This window comes from Coturnix japonica, chromosome 15, assembly GCF_001577835.2.
Source record: "Coturnix japonica isolate 7356 chromosome 15, Coturnix japonica 2.1, whole genome shotgun sequence".
Classification (NCBI taxonomy): Eukaryota; Metazoa; Chordata; class Aves; order Galliformes; family Phasianidae; genus Coturnix; species Coturnix japonica.
The window spans coordinates 3,633,205-3,651,215 of NC_029530.1; the positions used below are offsets into that span (position 1 = coordinate 3,633,205).

The window sequence follows — 18,011 nt, forward strand, 5'->3', positions numbered from 1 at the left end:
AATCTATTACAGAGAACAACCCAGAATGAAACTGCAGCCCTGTTTCTTCCTAATGCCAAGCTGAGATGGGAGTGAAAGAGAAGATGTGGTGAGCTTACACTGAACAAGTCACAGAGGGCTGGCAGCAGGATGACTGACTCAGCCTTGGCCACGTGAAGCAGGAGCCCGTCCCAGGCTGCCACCAGCAGCTCCATCTGCAGGCATTAGAATCCACTCAGCACAGCTGTGTGTAGCTCTTGCAGCCTGTATTTCCCCAGCTTTTACAATATATTCTTCTAGCTTATCCAATATGGTCTCTCGGGGAAAACAAAGCCAGAGACCCTATATTTCATTTAAAAAAAAAACCCAACATGAAATGTGGACTGGGATATGATACGTAAAGACTTTGCTATCTTTACATGTGCAGTGATATTTAGAAAGGTTGGAAGTGATGTTTAGGTTTTACCTATTTCTGGTCACATGGATTGCCAGAGTGACTGTCTGCAGATTGTTGGGACTGAACACATAGAAAACAGTGCTGGATTCCAGCACTTCATTCACAAAGCATTGCCAGCAATTCTGGTTAACCATGCCCTGCCCTGAGGCTTAGGAAACTACCATGATCTGGCTTCTGAGATTAGCTCCTATGTTACCAACCTGTATTTCTCTGAGAGCCGGGGTCAGTCTGAAGACTGCTTTTCCACGCACAGGTTTTCCAACACACATTTTGGTGATGGCTAATAAAGCTTTGTATTTATCATTCTGTCCACATGCCCACAAAGAGTGCTATGAGCATTACTATAAATTGATGGGAAAAAAAAAACCAACAAAGGACACGGTGATTAACGGAGCAGATTAACCTCCAAAACACTCGGACAGCTGTTTCAACATACTGAGAGTTGGAGGCCAATATGCTGAAACAGCTGTTCTTAAACTTCTCTGCGTTGTTTTTCAATGTGGATCCCCTACTTCTGTTTCAGATCTTAGTGATTTTGATGCACATCTGGAGCACTGACAACATTTTTCACATTTCTCATACATTTTTTTTTGCCCCCCCCCTCCCACATTATTATCAGCTTCACCAATGTCAGCTCATTCATTCGGCCCAATGCTCAGTGACAAACTCAAGTGGTTTCCTATCATCTTACATGGGACCCGCACTCTCAGGCTGCTGTCTGCCATAAGCAAGTTGTTACGGAACGGATGAATGAATACATGCATTATTTCTGCATGTAGCTTTATAATAGCACAAAGTTCCTTAAATGGAAAGCATGTTATGGTTCGTGATGCTTTCTCCCTTTGTTTCCAAGGCAACCCAATACACAGACACACGCAAACAACACACGTGCATGCTAATACCCTTCATCATTTCTTCATTTCTCAATGAAGTATCAGCTCCAGCTACAGGGAATGACTAAACCAAACTTCTCACACAGCAACACACATCAGGGAAGCATTCAAGAAACATTTCCTTGTCAATGTACGCTCAGACACTTTGTTGCATCAACACCTCCTGTCTCATCTGCCAGATATCAGAAACCCCAAACCCCTCTCTTGCCATCCCTCTGCTTTCTACAACACAGTGCTTTCAGGCAGGGAAGAACCAAGAAGCTGGGTTTGCACATGGAAGAGGCAGTGTGTTTCCTAATAGAAGGGAGCTGATGACCATGGAGGCAGATGGTCCCTATGTAAGGTCCCACAGCCTCAGGAAGCCCTGCAGGAACCAAGTGCAGAAGGGCTGCACTGACACTTGGCACCCAGACACAGCCACGTCTGTCTGTGCTTCTAAATGAAACTCATTTCGGAAAAGCAAGGTCTAGGCACAAAAATGATTTGTCATGCTCAGCACTCCATGCTAAATCACTTTTATACCCTCTGATTTCTCAGTTGTAATCCTCTTTGGAATTTGCTTAATTGCTGGGCTTTTAAGAGCTGGAGGTCAGATACAGACACTGAGTAACAAGTAAAAAACGTCAAAGGCAAAGTGAGAGCCTCACAAATTCTGCTGTTTAGCTGAGAAGTGAGATGTGACAAAGAGGAGAGGCAGCTGGAAATTGCAAGAGATGGCTTGAAAGAAGCACTTTGAATCATTGTTCTGTTATTGTTGTTTCCATCTATCTGATTTTATCCTCTGCATAACAAAAAGCACTGCTGATTGCTTTATTGCCGGGGGTTTTGTGCTTGTCCTTCCCACTCGGAATGTCAGTGCAATGCAGGTTTGCAGAACAAGTCAGACTTTGGCCAGAGCTGGCACTGGCCTATCTGAATAACCTGTTAACAACAACAGGATGGTGGTGACACAAATCTGCTTTGTCCTTAGGGTCAGGTGCCATTTCCATATAAAAACAACACTGTAAACGTGGCAGGAGTATTTGCAATAATACCTAATGAAACAGCAATGCAAACCCATGCAACATGAATCCAGGTAGAAGTTCTCACTCAAGCGTCACTCACAGCAGCTTTGGATGACCATCAATTTGATTTACCCCAGGCTTAACAGCGCAGCGTTATTCTGAAGTGGGACTTTACTCATGCTGACTTCAGTTCAGTACCAGGGCTGATTTAGGAGCAGCTGCCAGTGATTTAATATATAAAGGAGAGGCAATAATTCCATTAACATCAGCAGAACATCTCTGTGTTTCACAGCAGCAACACCAGCGAACGTGGACCTTTTTTCCCTAACCACGATGTTCCTCCTCCTGTAAAAACCTGCAGCTATTCGCCTATTCTGAAAAGGAAATCAGCATTACCTGGTAGGCTTGGAGCTGCATAACGTTGCACTCCTTGTTTACAGATAGGTTTATTAAAAGAGCCAAGTGCTTTTTACTAAGAGCCATCACTAACTTCAACAGCGGCTCCGCTAAGAGTTTATGGATACAATTTGCTTAATTCATGCACTCACTAATTTTTCAAGATTGCTACTATTAACTTGCGTACCATGCAGCCTTAATGATTTTATGTTACATTTTATATTACATGCTTCTATTTATAAATGGTTTATAAGAGACTAATCAATATTTAATAGGCACTTCAAGCATGCAGAAGACATGAGTAGCATGTGTTAGCAAAGGTTATGGGCAAGTCAATAGGAGGGTCATAAACACCTATAAGCTATGGCTCATAAGTAGCTCTTTGGGCCATTTGGATTTTCTAGCAATTATCCAATTAATTTTAAAAGTATTAATAACTGTTAGTAAACTGTTTGTAAATGGAGTCCTATTAGAAGGAGGCAATTCCATGACCTATCCTGCCTACAAGCATTAGAGGGAGATACATAGGTTTGTTTTTCCATGCCGTGCTCTCCCTGTAAGCTCAAACTAATGCTGTAACATTTCCAATGCAAACAAGTTACAGCGTCTTTCTGGGATTTGGGCATTTTATCCTAATCCTTAGGGTTAAATTCTGCTTGAAGATGCATAAATTGAAGTCTCACAGGAGCCACTGGAGCTGCTGGCTGTGCATATGTGTGTGTAGGAGGGTAGAACTCAGCCTTTTTATTTACAGTACCATTAATTAAATTACTGCAATTAAATATCAAATCAAATTGCAGTAAGATAGCACTAAGAACCGCAGCTTGTATGAGGGTTAATGAGAGCTACACATGGCTTTTAATGTGCCACTCTATAAACCATACCCCAAAGGATATTGCTTGAAGTAACACACATGAAAATAACATTTCATGCAAATACTTGTTAACGATGTCCTACTTTTTGTTATCGTATCCAATCATTTATGTGGGCTTCCTGCTCCTGTTTTCTTAAAGGCGAAATAAGTAAGAAAAGGAAGAGCTCTGATCAATTGGAATCAAATGGAAGAGTCTCCGACCACCTCAGAGCAATTGACAACGTGCCACGAAATGAACTTGCAGTCAGTCCAGGGCACGTGCCCCAATAACAAATCTATTTGACTTTACGATTTTCTGATTATGGTCATAAAATTTACCGATTTCCTAATTTCTATGACTTTCTAATTAACTGTCATAAATAACTGATGTTTCTGCAAACAAGGATTAAAACCAGACCATTTTCTCCCATGCCAGCATAGCCCTGCACTATTGCCGAGTACACTTGTTGTGTTCTGAATTTAATGTTTTCTTGAAACATTAAAGTTTGCTTACACACTGATCAAATCAAACAGAAGCGCTTGTGCCTCTATTTACCGCAGGAGAAAAACATTAAGGAGGTTCAATATTTATGCAGTATTTCATGGAAGTTCAATAGAAAAATCCAATATAATTTCCCAATTAAAATCATCTGCTAGCTGTCTTATATCCATTAATATTATCTCAAGTCACTGTATACTGAAGCTATCCACACAACAGTGTTATGTGAACATCCATAGCTTAAAAATTAGTAATTACTGTCTAGACAATTCAGTTAGCTATAGCTGAGTGAATATAATGAATAATTTATTTGATGAATTTTTTGCATTCCTTTTCCTCCTTGTGAATCGTTCATGACCAGTTAGGACAACTTGAAAATGCACACATTGGTTAGAATTATTTTCAGTGAATAATTCTTAACCTGAATATCTTTCCACTGGACAGAACTATTTGAACCAGAGGTTTGATACTCACATTATGGTATGTAGACCAGATTTGAACCATCAACCCAGAAGCAAAAGGCTGAGCAATCACTGCAAATCCCTTCTCTGACAAGGAATTCAAAGGTATGTTTTTCCCTTTGAAATTCAATTTTAATTAGGTGAGCCTCAAAACGGAGGCTGAAACAATGAGGGTTTTAACTCCACAGCAGATCAAATGCATTTTGACATCCATACGGTAAGGAAGAAATTGCACACTAATGAGAGACTGAGATCAAATGCTCCACATTGTCACCCCAACCTCTAGCAAGGTGAAGTGTGCTGGGCTGTTAACCCACACCTGGCACCCCAAGTTACCCAATGGCTCCACAGCACCTTCCTATCGAACTTCAGCTCTTGTGTCTTCTCTTGCAGGAATGGGGATGAATCATAGAATCACTGAGGTTGGAAGCAACCACAAAGATCCCCAAGTCCAATCCTAGCCATCATGTCCACTGAGCACGTCCTTCAGTGCCACATCTCCACATTCTTAAAGACTTCCAACTCCTCCACCTCTATGTGCAGTCTGTGCCAATGCCTCAACACTCTGGGAGAAGGAATGTCACCTAAAATCTAGCCTGAACCTCTCCAACACAGCCTAAGGCCATCAACTCCCACCCCATCGAATGAATGAAGTGCTCTAACCAGACAACAATTTCTCAGGGACATTCTCTTAGAGCACCTTTGAATCCCACTATCAGAGAAGGAGTGCATTTATCACCTCTTGAATTAACCTGGAACTTGTATCCCTGCTCCCACAAGCACCGCTGGCCCCACTCCTGCTGTGGGGCAATGCTGCCTTCTGTGCAGGGCTGAAGTCTCCCAGTATAGAACAGAGTTCCAGCTCCACAGGAGGCAGAGCTGTGAAACTGCAAACTCAAGGTCTTCAGAACTGAGCAACACAGAAGATTATGAGGCTGTCCCAAAGCGCTGCGTGATTATCCTAATAAAGCTGTAGAGCAGCATTTTCAGTAAAGCTGAGGCACCTCTGGAAGAAATTTATTTAAACACAATAGCTGCTTACAGGTTACCTTACAACTCCTACCACACTCTGATTGCTGCTCTGCTCCATCGTTACGATGCTGTTTTAATTGAGTTTAAAAAACCAGAAATTACATGGAAAATAATCACCAAACCCAACTGATGCTGGGGCCACAGAAATCAGAAGGAGCCAGATGAAAGTCAGTGCCAGCCCTGAACAGGAGCTAAGTATTAATGTTTAAAAAGAAAGGCATTCCATGCAGCAATGTGTGCACAAGAAACACAGCATTGCATCTGTCTGGCAAGAACGTGTGAGTCATTTGCACAAGTGCAGACCTGTATGTATCACTCATGTACCCACAACACACCATCAGTACATGCAGAAGGGACCCAGCTCACTGCACATCTCTCTAACATGGGCTGACAATTAAACGGTCCTAGCAGGACTTGCTCTCCAACTAGCAGAACAGTTCAAAAACAAACATAATTTTGTTCATGTGTGCCCATTATATTCATGTGCTGATTTAATTAACAATAATTTTAGCATCTCTGAGATTTCTCTTCTGTTTTACGAATGATGCCGTTTTGATGAGGGCTGTAGTTCAAATTACTGGCCAATCCACTGCAGCCCAAGACTGGAATGCTGCATTAATTGGCAGTAAAACCAAAATGAGCACTCTGGAAAAAGTTATTGATGAGCCAAATTATTGGGTAATTGTAAAGGAACAAGAGGAGTCTCGTTTTAGGCAGACAATATAAAAGCTTTGGAGCTCCCTTCAGCACTTTGCGGTTCCTGTTTTTGGGTTTGCTCATGGTCTCTACTGCTCCCAACACTCAGCACAGGTTGGCTTGTGCCTTCTCTCTTGCACTTGCTCTGCCAAAAGCTCCCCATGCCCCTGTCCCCAACAGCCTCACCAAGGGCCCAGGTATTCCTCTGACAGCTCACATTGAGCTCCAACCAGCAAATCCTCATAAAGACAAAAGCAGCAAACCTGAAGGAATGGAGGCAAACAGCCCTCCGGAGGCAGCACAGCCATAGCAGCTCAGCAACAGAGCACCTCTTAGCATTTTCCTCTGTGCAGTTATTATTGGAACCACTTACTTCTAACAAGAACTTAGTGCCTATGCATCCTTGGAGAGGATTTTCTAAGAATAGCAACTCTGCAGATGGAACAGAGAGACCTGAGATCACGCTGGCTGCAAGAATACCTGGATGTCCTCCTACCCTTCGTGCAAGGAGAACATGGTTCTGTTGCTTCCAAACACAGTTTTATTTAGAAACACCTCACCCGAGCCTCTATTGCTCTTTGTCAATCAAGTCTGAACTGCCGTTCCTTTTTACAGATGCAGGTGTGCAGTGCAGACTTCATTTGACCAAACAGAATCTCCAGACCAGCACACCTTTAATAAGGAAACAGGGCAGAAATAAGAACAGACAAGCAGTCCATGCAGCCAAGATTGGGAAAAACCTACAAGATCATCCAGTCCAACCATCTGCCTCTCACCCATAGTTCTCACTAAACCACGTCCCTCAGCATGTCATGAAACAAAGGCACTTGGGACATTTCTAGGCACACTACCCAGAGAATACTCAAAGCCAACTTGCTGGACTGGGAGACCTTCGTTTCATGGGGCAATCAGTGCTCTTCCAAAGTGCAAACAGCCAGCAATATGTGGTCAATCACTGCAATCACAAAAGCACCAGATTTCCAAGATTAGTGGAAAACAGTACCTTTAGGACTTGATTCTGAACAGCTTGCAACAGGAACTCTGAGGCACTTGGCATCTGCATGCCCTGCAGTCATTAAGGTTTTGGACCTTGTTGTAACAAGTATCAGCAAGTGTATCTAATTTTATGAAAGAAAATTATTGGTTCACAGTGGAATAACACGGTGCTTTTACCCAAGCAGGCGTCAAACACGAGAATGAAATCCTGCACATAATCTCTAGCTGTTGTCATTCAATGTTTATCATCCAACACAGTTGAATACAATCCTTATCTTTGATGGATGTGGCACACAATAGCTGTTTTCTTGAGTGCTTCATAAATATTAATACTATTCACAGAGCTTCTTAAAATTTGTCATGTTGCATCGCTTTCATAGAAACAGTCAAAATGCCATTATTTTTGTCCCACCAATAGCAAACTCTTTTTTGGTCTCTTTCATTTTTTGCTCTAAGAACTAAATGGCAGAGTATGTCGAACTGAGCAGAAGGAAAGAACAAGGGACAATGGATGGCACTGAGCAATTCCAAGAATGAGTTCAGATGCCCAGAATGAGAATGAAAGGGAAAAAATTGTGATATTCTTTGGAAAATACACTTCAGCCAAAACTGAAACACTTGACAAAATAGAGGAGAATTGGCTGGAACTTCATTTTTGGAAGAACACCAACAAAGAAGTTTGATGTTATTAAAATTCTCCTACTCTTGACACATCCAGAATGGGGTGTTTTCACTTAAGGAAAACACTTTTCCCACCCACCTCCCTAAATCAAATATTTGCACATTATTTAATCGAGTTTAATCAAGCAGCTGAGTGCTGCAAGGAAAGACGGTTTCTCTCTGTTAAACAATTTTGATTAATCCAAAATAGCTTCTCTGAATGTTCCTTCCCAAACAAGGCTGAAATTGCCTGGCTCTGAACAAGGCCCATTTGGGCGCCCTTCATGACATGCTTTCCCCACACACTCCTTTAAGCGCAGTCAAAGCCTGGATCCAACTTAATCCCATCTTCAGTGCTTTGCATTTCAGCTGCTATGTTTCAAGGAATCCTTTTGAATTGAATCTTTCTCCATAAAGTTCACCCTGCTCTTGTCAGAACATCCGTACAAAACAAAGCCACTTAATTCCCTACAACAATTAATTTGACGGCAGTAATAATTGCAGAAGATCCTATCTCTGCTACAGAGACAGAGAATGCTCACTGTGGGCATGGGAAATAGAACAATACAAATGAATTTCTGTTTTTTTTTTTCCTCTCCACTGTACTTAATTTGCTTTGAGTTGAACATCCTTCCTCTGTGGGGTTTTAGGGATGCCCAAGGCTTCAGTCCCGCTCCCATTAATCAGTGTTAAAATACACTTTGAAATCTGTGATCTGAGATTCTCAGGACCTGATTTTAGAAGGAAAAAAGAAATATAACCTTGATAGTCCTTGGTATTTCCAGAGTGAAGACTTACTTCCTGCTGAATATACTTTTTTGGTACTTTTTCCCTTGCAATAGTGACACAATCATGTTCCCACGGTTCAGGTACAACAGAGGCACAGTGCATCATCTTAAAGAGAACTGGAAAGCCAAAGGTCAGAATGATTTCAGGTAAGACATACACATTAAGTGAAATGGATAAACACACATGGGACTCCGTGCACATAAATCCATTTTAACCAGCCTTTAAAAAAAATATGTAAATCATCTGGGTTTGCCAGAAATGACTGATCCTACTCTGAATTTTTTGCCACTCCAGCACTGGGTATTCTGAGGTTTTATAACTGACCCCAGAGAAAGGGAAGAAAAGCAGCTGCTGCCATTGACATTTCCTTTATTTCAATGGGCTGAGGGTAAGGCTCTGTTAGAGGTCGGGTCAGCTTCCACCTTGGCTTGATGCCATTCTTTGCTTGGCTATACCTGCTATACCGCCATCAGCATTAGTTGTTTTTTTCTGGAGGAAAAATAAAAATCTTTAAAGGCTGCTTTATTTTTAAACACTCCCTTTCCGATAGAGGGTTTCAACAGAGTTCTGTGCAAGAACACGGACACTCAAATTCACCTTATTTCAGACATCCTTCAGCCTGGACTGAATTAAAACAAATGAGCAGGAGAAATCTTTTTCCCCAAAGAAGGGCACAGGAGCTGTCATAACTGAAAGTCCTCCCAGGCTGCATTTGCCTTCCAATGGCTCATTGCTACTTGGCAGCCAAAGCGAGATGTACATAAAAAATGAAATAAATAAATCACCCTGCATTCCTGCTTTTCCTAAAACAAATAAGCAAAGTGTTGCACTCAGCATTTCCCTTTCAGCCTGAGTTACAGAAATGGGCATCTTTGAGGACCATTTTTCCTGGGTGTTCTTGTCAGCACGTTTGCTAGCAGCAACTGGAGATGCTATTATTCAGGCTCCCATTTAAAAGAAACCTTACTAGAGTATATACAGCCATCTGTGGTTCTAAGTGATTCACAACATTAGTCAACCATTAGTCAACTACGAGCTTACATTTTTGGGGAGAAAACGAGATTTCTGAAGACATAGATTAAACACTTTTAACATATACAGGAATGTTTCAGGCAGAGGGGCTGCAAGAACCAGTGAAATATTGATTGCTGCCTTTGAAAAACACTTTAGAATAATGACAGACAGGGAATTACAATCCTATTACTATACCAGAAAGGCTCTGTAGCACGTATATCTAAAGCACTAGCGACACCAGTCACAGACCAAACCATCATTTTCCTAGATAAGACAAGCACACTAGAGATTCATCTGTTATTAAACCCATTGTTCCTCAAGCCTTCACCTTCACAAAGAAAAAAATAACCCAAGAAACAGTTGTATACATCTCTTCAGGACTTTGTGCTTTACATTGACTAAGTTCCTGGTTGCCTAGAAACTCTCTAAAAGAATCAGAGTTTTCCTCTGTTTTTGCCCCAACTGTTAGATAATAGATCAATCGAATCACATTTGTGACAGAAACTTTCATGCCCGGCTGAGAACTCATGAAGTCTGTTCCTTATATCCCAGGAGACAGGCTCTGCCAATGGCTTCGTTATAAGGACTTTTCTATAACCACGGGAATCCCAGCCCACATCTGGTTGGATCAATGGAGGTGACTAAAGACTGCATCCCTGTCAGACAGACTGCATTTATCTGTGCCATCAGTGTCTGTAATTAGCAGGACGTACACTTCACAAGTCATCACCCAATCCACAGTTCACACCTGACTTCAGTGTTGTACCATTTGCTTTAGAAAAATCCCCCACAGAGTTTAATAACTGTGACATCAAAATGCCGATCCTGATATTCACTAACAACAACAAAGACCATCCAAAGTGGTTCAGTTCCATATTCCACCCCCAATCTCTATCCTGCTGGGCACAATGAAAATGGATAGCGCTAATACTTTTGGGGACTTCAGCTCCACGTGTCAATCTGCACGCCAGATGTTGGAAGAATCAATTACCTAAGGTCGTTATTGTCAAAAAGGAAACAAATAAGCCTCAAAGGAGCAGAGCAGCTGACATTCTCATCTGGCAGTGCATCACTGAACAGCCATACCAATCCTCAAAGGTTTTTAGGGACCTTTTAGCACCGTGCAGCAGTACCAGAGTTGGAAGGCTGCACACAGCCAGCCCAGGCAGTGCTCCATCCCATTCACTTCCTATGGGTCACACTTCCAAGCAGTTCTTTCCTCTTGAAAGCTTACAGTAAAACATTAAGACAAAACTCAGCCTTCCTCCTGCTCTCATCTAAATAAACTATTGGGAGTCAAATACCGCAGCTCCTAAGTAAGTTTCAAATTAAGGGAGCAATCCCCCATCCATATATTTTTACCTGAATTAAATTGGCTTAAATAGTTATGGGCAGCATTAGATGATAAAGCAGCATTTACATTCTTTAGAGCCACTCATCTGTGCTGTCATTACTTCTTGACAGAATTAATCCTACCTCTTTCCTAAACGAAAACGTTTTTAGGGATATTAAGCAGTCTTATTGTGAGATTTTTTCCCTAAGTGTTTTAAAAAGTACCTTCAGGGGTATGAAAAGTGACTCACATCATTCAGGAGCAGGTAAAACTGAGCAAGAGTGACTTCATTTCCATGTAATTTTCCATTCTTATCAAGCTCCGCTTATTCAGGTCTGATTAATTAATGCCTGCAAAGTGTTCTGAAAGTATATAATGCTACATAAATACTAAATAATAACAGTGCACTTAAAGTAAAAATAATTTGTTAATTTGCATAGAGTTTTAGGAATTAGCATTTACTTTCCCTATGTAAACGGGTCTATCTGCTCCCTTTCAGCTATCAGAAAATGTGCAGGACAAGGTGGCATTATGTATTTTATGTGAGACAATCCACACAAAATGAATTCAGAATTACTCGTGATGTTGTATTTAGAGAGGAACACAGACACATCCTGTTTGCATTCATTTTCAAATCCAAATTCCCTCTCAGCAAGAACCAAAGCTACACTGCTTCTGGGATTAAAATAATTACAATTATTCCAATTTCAGGGGTTGCTACAGCTTGGAGCTATGTGTTCTCTCGGTCTGTTGTCCAAAGACCTTAGAATTTCACTGTCTGAGAAAGGCATTTCCCTACATCTTTATATCTGGGCATCTTACACCTGCTTTCAATACGTGTATTTTTTATGCTTCTGCTGCTTTATGAGAGTAAAACTATTCATATATCCATTTAGGAAATCCTATCAGTAAGACTTCCTTGCTCAGAAGGGGGTGAATTTTCCAGTCTAGCTCTATCTACAAGACCTTCCAGAAACAGTAGACAGGTTATTAGTATCAGCACTTCCAGGACTCACATCATCCTTTAGTTTATAACACAAACAGGAGGTACATAGGTATGGAAGACCCTGAGTCCCCTTTGATCATCTCAGCATAAGTCAATGAAGTGTGAATACCAGACAAAATAAACAATCTGCTTCTAAAATGGTGTAAAACGCACACAGCAATGCCATCTGGGATCAGCTCCTAAGCAGGGCTGGAAACAGTGCCAGCAGTACAGCGAGTGCTTCACACTTGGAATTGCTTTTGAACCAGTGCTCATCACCTGCTAAGAGGTAATAAGGCCAGGTATGGACAATTTGTTTCAGAGATGCCATTTACCCTCTTACATCCTTTCATGTCTCAAATCAATCCTCACATAAAACCCAATAGTTTTTTCCTCACCAGGCTTTGGTTGGTTCCTCTCCCACAGCAGCCTCAGCAGCTGTGGATGATGGAAATGACAGCATAGCATAACGAAAGCCTTCCCCACCACGATCCTCTAGTAAGGACTGAAACTTCTCAGCAAGTATCTGATTTACAGGAGGAGCTAAAAACAACCCCACAAAGAAATCTGGTCCTTCCTGCAGCACTGGGGTTATCACAGCTGTCACCCAAACCCGATCCTGAGGCAGCAAGTAGCCTGTGTGCAATTGCGATCACCCATTTGGCATTTCTCTTTTCTTTGCTGTGTCAGCCAGCGATGGTCTGCATTCCCACTGCATCCTGCCCATGTGCTTCCCTACTGTGCACAGCACCTACGCTGCCCACGCAGAGACAGAGAGATGACTTCTAGAAAGCAAACCCTGAACCACTGGACTATGCCATTTCCATCTGGCTGTCATTCCCAGCAGCCTGGCCCCGTGCAGCTGTGGAAATGGGGGGTTTCAATTAGAAGAAGCTTAAGGACCTGGGGAGAAGCATCCAATGATGCAGAAAAAGAACTCTTTTCCAGTATGAAATTTGTTTCGTTTTCTCTCATTAGTGCTAATGTTTTATTTATCTACATGTTTTGAATGCACTGAATTTGGCAACAAATAAGTTAAGAGATTTATTAGATGGAGGATCATCCAAATGAAAATGGACAGTCTGGGGCAATTCCCAAGAGCCTGCAATTATATTTTAGTCCTCCTCTTCCAACTAAAATGGAAATAAAATGTCCCAGCTTATTTACACGCACCATATAGAAAGAACAAAGCATAGAGAAGTTGGTAGACCAGTATCTCACCTGGAGACCCTCCCTGACCATGCCATCTTCTGTGCATCTCAGAACAGTGCCTATTAATGTGCTTCTGAATCGACTCCAAAGGATTAGCCAGAAATAAGCTGCAATATCAATTCATTACAGCAAGATTGTCTGCTAATAAGGAGCTATTTTTTTGCTAGACAATGTGCAAAAATCAGCTGTGTCTTCACTCAGAAGCCCCAAAGCAAAAGAAAGAAAAAAAAAAGACAAAAGCAACAAAAAAAAAAAATGCCTTTCAAGCTTGCTACAAAATGTAAATGTTAAGAACATCAGATTTTATGTTAAGGGCTTCATAAACCCACTAAAGCAAGAAATCAGCTCTTTTCATCAGGCTATTATTCAAATGTTACTATGCAGTCTGCCATATCTTTATCTACCAAAAAAAAAAAAAAAAAAACAATCCCAAAAAACAGGCTGCTAATGAGGAAAATATCCCCACTGCTGCTTCCAGAGCCACCACAATGCAATGACAGAGTAAGTCATCTGCAGCTCTTTCTGTTTCCTATCGCTTGTTTAAGAAAGTAGCACGGAAAACAAACTTCTGATCAACTGCAGCAACAAAACAGATGCTCCAAACAGTATATGAATGTGGATGTCTCCACATTAAAAGGCCCAAAGCAGCCTACAGGGGCACACATATCTTGGAATGAAGGAATCACAGAACATCCCAAGTTGGAAGAGACACACAAGCACCACCCAAACCCAAACCCTATGTCTGAGAGCACCGTCCAAACACTCCTTGAGCTCCTTTTGTCCCCGACTGGGCAACACAGTGCCAGAACCTGCACTAGTTAGAGACAATTAAATGGAGCAGCAGTGCAAACTGGCAATCACAAGGGGAGGAAATGCAAATACAAGCTGCTGCTCCCGCCACTGGTGCCATCAGTTCTTCTATCAGCCTAAGGCTAAGCCAGCCAAGGATGCTCACATGCAGTAATAGCCCACACGAGACCCTCAATTAAGACGTAAGGTCATAAATTCATAAAAGCTTTTTGCTCTACTCCACAGTTATCTTATAATAATGAATTTTGTGAGATTAGCTCCACTTCAAATTCAGGTTTCGCCTCAGATTTTGACCAAGGACATTTAGAGATAGCTTAAAGCAGCTGCCATAACTGCAAAGAGATGAAGTGAAGCCCTGGCCAAACCCTAGCACAGAAAGAAGCAAAGCTCCGATCCAGCGTTGACAGTGAGCTTTGGGATCGGATCTGCTTTTCCTTTATATGCACAGCTCTCTCTCCACATGGCACAAAACCTGTACTATCCATTTGGAACCAGCAATGCTATGTGCAAGTCAGTTCACGCACTACATTGTTTTTATTTTATATCTGATTCATCACTGCTACTTGATAACATTCCATCCACACAATTAGAGGTTTGTTTCATCTCCTCTAGTCATGCTTACTGTTTACTAGAAGAAAATTCCCTATTGACTTTTCCACACATCATTTCTCCTCTATCGCTTGCTGTCAGTAAGTGTTGCCTTTGGCAGTACAAACTGGAAATAAGATTTATGTAGGGCCTTGTTTACCTTTACAAGTATCTTTCCTTGTTTTTGACCTACTGGGCGAAGCCAGTGGCCATGCAGAGGAAAATACCAATATTCCTTGGTTAATTTGTAGAACAGAGAGAAAAGCAACCCAGAAAGAGGGACAGTATGGAAACAATGATTCACTCTTCAGAGATGCTTAGCTCAAATTTGCAGATAAATGGCTGTTACTCTAGTATGAATGCACCTTAAACCCTGCCTGCAAAACACGTCTAGCATCTAAAGCCTTCAGAAAGTGTTTTGTCCTTTTCCTGTAACTCCAAGCAGACCTTTTGTTAAATGGACACTTTGCAGCTCACTGGTCTGCATGGTTCTCAGGGGAAAAGCAAAGCAGAAACCAGTCCAGTTGTTTGGTTTAGCAATGAAGTTCCTCCTCACTTGCATGATAATTTATTTCATTGAAAACGTCCCAGCTAATTGCAACATTTACCCTTAGAGCACACGCACGGCAGTCACATTAATACACCAGAAGACAATGGCTCCAAAGGAGCTATTACCATGTACCAGGCCAATAATCCACAAACACTAAAGGATTTACACAAAAGACTCAAATGGTTTCCTAGGAGCCATTATGGCATATCAGGTAAATAAAATATTATTGAAAAGTATTTTTTGCATTTAAATCATTTGCAGCAGGTGCACAGGAAGTAGCACATAATAAAACAGCCTGCGTTCCCCTGAATACTAACGAGAATCAGCGGAAACGTTTAGCAGGAAGAAGCAGCAGCAGGTTCTTACCATGGCAAGAGGAACGATTCCAGCAAACAACGTTCGGCTGACAAAGATCTCAGAGACCATCAGTTCACTCAGAGAATCGTCTCGAGGGTATTCCACCTGCCAGGTGATTTGCTGAGCCCCCGCCGGGCTGCTGGTGTTGTCGATCTCAAAGTCCATCTGCAGGATCTCATAGGAGGTGATGTTTGCTCTGGAAAAGAGAACAAATTCATCCGTAGAAGAAATATCACTAAGATGTTACTGACAAAATAAATTCCGACTTTTCTTTTCAACTGGAGATTTGCCATTAAATTTAACATGCAGACTTGAAGATGGAAGCCTAAATTAGGCTATAAACTGGGCAATAGCCATCCTTTATAGACAACATCTTCTAGTTTCCTGACATAGAGGCATCCCGCCCTTTAAACTCAAGCATTCATTCCATGAAGAACATGCAGAATAAGCCCCAAACCCTGGGAACTGCACTGTATGGCTATTGCTGAATTACTCAATATCACATTTTTATAATGCTGCCATAAATATTAATACTCCAAAACAACAGAATTGACCAGACACTTTGGTGTGTCCCTTCCCATAGCACAGCTGTACTCACAGTGAGCTGCCTGTATGCAGCTACAAAGAACAGACACTTAAACATTCTTTTCCTCTTCCCAACCGCACAGAGGCAAGAAACTGTTTTTGCCATATGTTTTTGTAGGCACATTGTAAAGGGAAAAAATCTGAGCAGGAATTATTGATTTTCATGTTTTCTTTCTGACAAGAAACAACGAAAACATATGCTTCAATGCCTGGAGGATAAATATTTTCCATGCTGACAGAAGATAATATCCACCTTCAGGCAAAACTAGAAGCGTCTTTGGGTGGCCAACCAGGCAGCCAGCAAAAACTCTTTAAGAGAAATATTACTGCACGTTGCTATGGATGTAATTGAGGCTGTTCTGTTAAAAAGTGTAACCACTGTGGGCATTACAATGGCGCACTCAACTTCATGGTTTTCCACTTATCACTTCTGGCAGTTTGCTTTATCTACATTGCATAAAATGAATTTGCTCACAATGCAGAAATAAAAGCTCGAGATGAGCTTTACATTAACTATGGATGTGGTTATTAGCCCTGTTAAGTACGTTTGGATCTGCAGTTTAGGTTCAATCTGTTCGAGCCGATACTTGCCACTCATAAACACCCACAAACAGCTTCCAATTCTGAACAAAACTACTGACAGAGGGTTTTGCTTTGGATTCACCAGTGAAATAATGTCCACATACTGTCGGGTCAGCCTGTACTGATCAATCAAATCTCTATGTCCCACTGATGGGCCTTCGGTCTCTCTCTCATGCATTCAAGTTTTCCTGTCCTTGTTTTTCTTTTATACACTCCCAACATAACCATAATAGAGATGTTATATTTTTGTGGCACACCAGGACTCAGATCCCTATAAGAAGAACACATGTGTCTTGCCTATATAAGCAAGCTGAAGTAATGCCTGGGAGTAAATGACTGCTGCCCCTACAAATACACAAAGGCCTTCACTGCATCCTTAGCACAGCAAGGAGCCTTCACTGGAGTGCTACACCAGACAAAAGATTCATTTAAAGACAGCGATGACCATGCACTGCTAGGTTGGAAATGAGCAGTGACACAACAGAAACTTTCCTCAGATCCAAGTGATAGTTTGTGCACACTAAAGCAGAGCTGACTTCCCAGACAGGTGGTGGTCCTGCTTTCAAGGAGAATCCTTATCATTGCCTGGAAAAACAACAGGGTTCACCAAATGCTTTCTGTTTTTGTCTCAGTAGCAAGCCATGCAGTGTGAAATAGTAATAATAAGTAAGGGTCCATTTCTCATCTGGAGTTTTGCTGGACTTACTGTATCCAGCCAGCTTTTACTCATAGAGTTTCTCCACCGATTGTGCAGATTTGGCAAACAAGTGCTCAACTTTCTGCCCCCCTTTGTTCACCAGCAGGTTTTCAGTTACCTTCAGAACAGGAGGTCAATGGATTTTCTCAAAGCTATGGGCTCTTTTTTTCCTCCTCAGGACAAAGACTCAGCTTTCATGCAGTGCCAAGCATGACAGCATCTGGGTCACAGAGTACCCCTATGGACTAACCTACCCTCTTTGTTCTGAGCCTCTTCCTGAGTTACAGCTGGAACAAAACCTCAAGTAAACCTGAGAAGTTTACTTAGAGTAGAGCTTTTCTGCTCACTATTGCATCTCCTGCAGAGGCTTCTTTCCTAGCAAGAGGATTGGTACTATATTCACACTTCTTGCAATTTATTATACATCCTCTATAATACCATGTGGGAGACCTCTGCCTTTTCCAGTGAAATTGAATGAGGTTGCCAAAATGAAAACACAATTATATTAAATCATAGCGAGACCTTAAAGGTTAGCATTTCCTTCTATCAGCTCCATCAGCTGATAACTCCACATCACAATACC

General features: G+C 41.6%; 1 protein-coding gene across 3 annotated transcripts in view; it reads right to left on the reverse strand.

Annotated features, from left to right (window-relative positions):
* Positions 1-18,011, reverse strand: part of LOC107321483 (transmembrane protein 132B-like) — a 168,987-nt gene that overhangs the window by 45,353 nt on the left and 105,623 nt on the right. For all 3 annotated transcript variants that reach the window (XM_015878432.2, XM_032447854.1, XM_015878433.2), the window contains one exon: positions 15,574-15,760. In XM_015878432.2, coding sequence (XP_015733918.1) covers positions 15,574-15,760 — 187 coding nt within the window. The remainder of the gene's footprint in view (positions 1-15,573; positions 15,761-18,011) is intronic.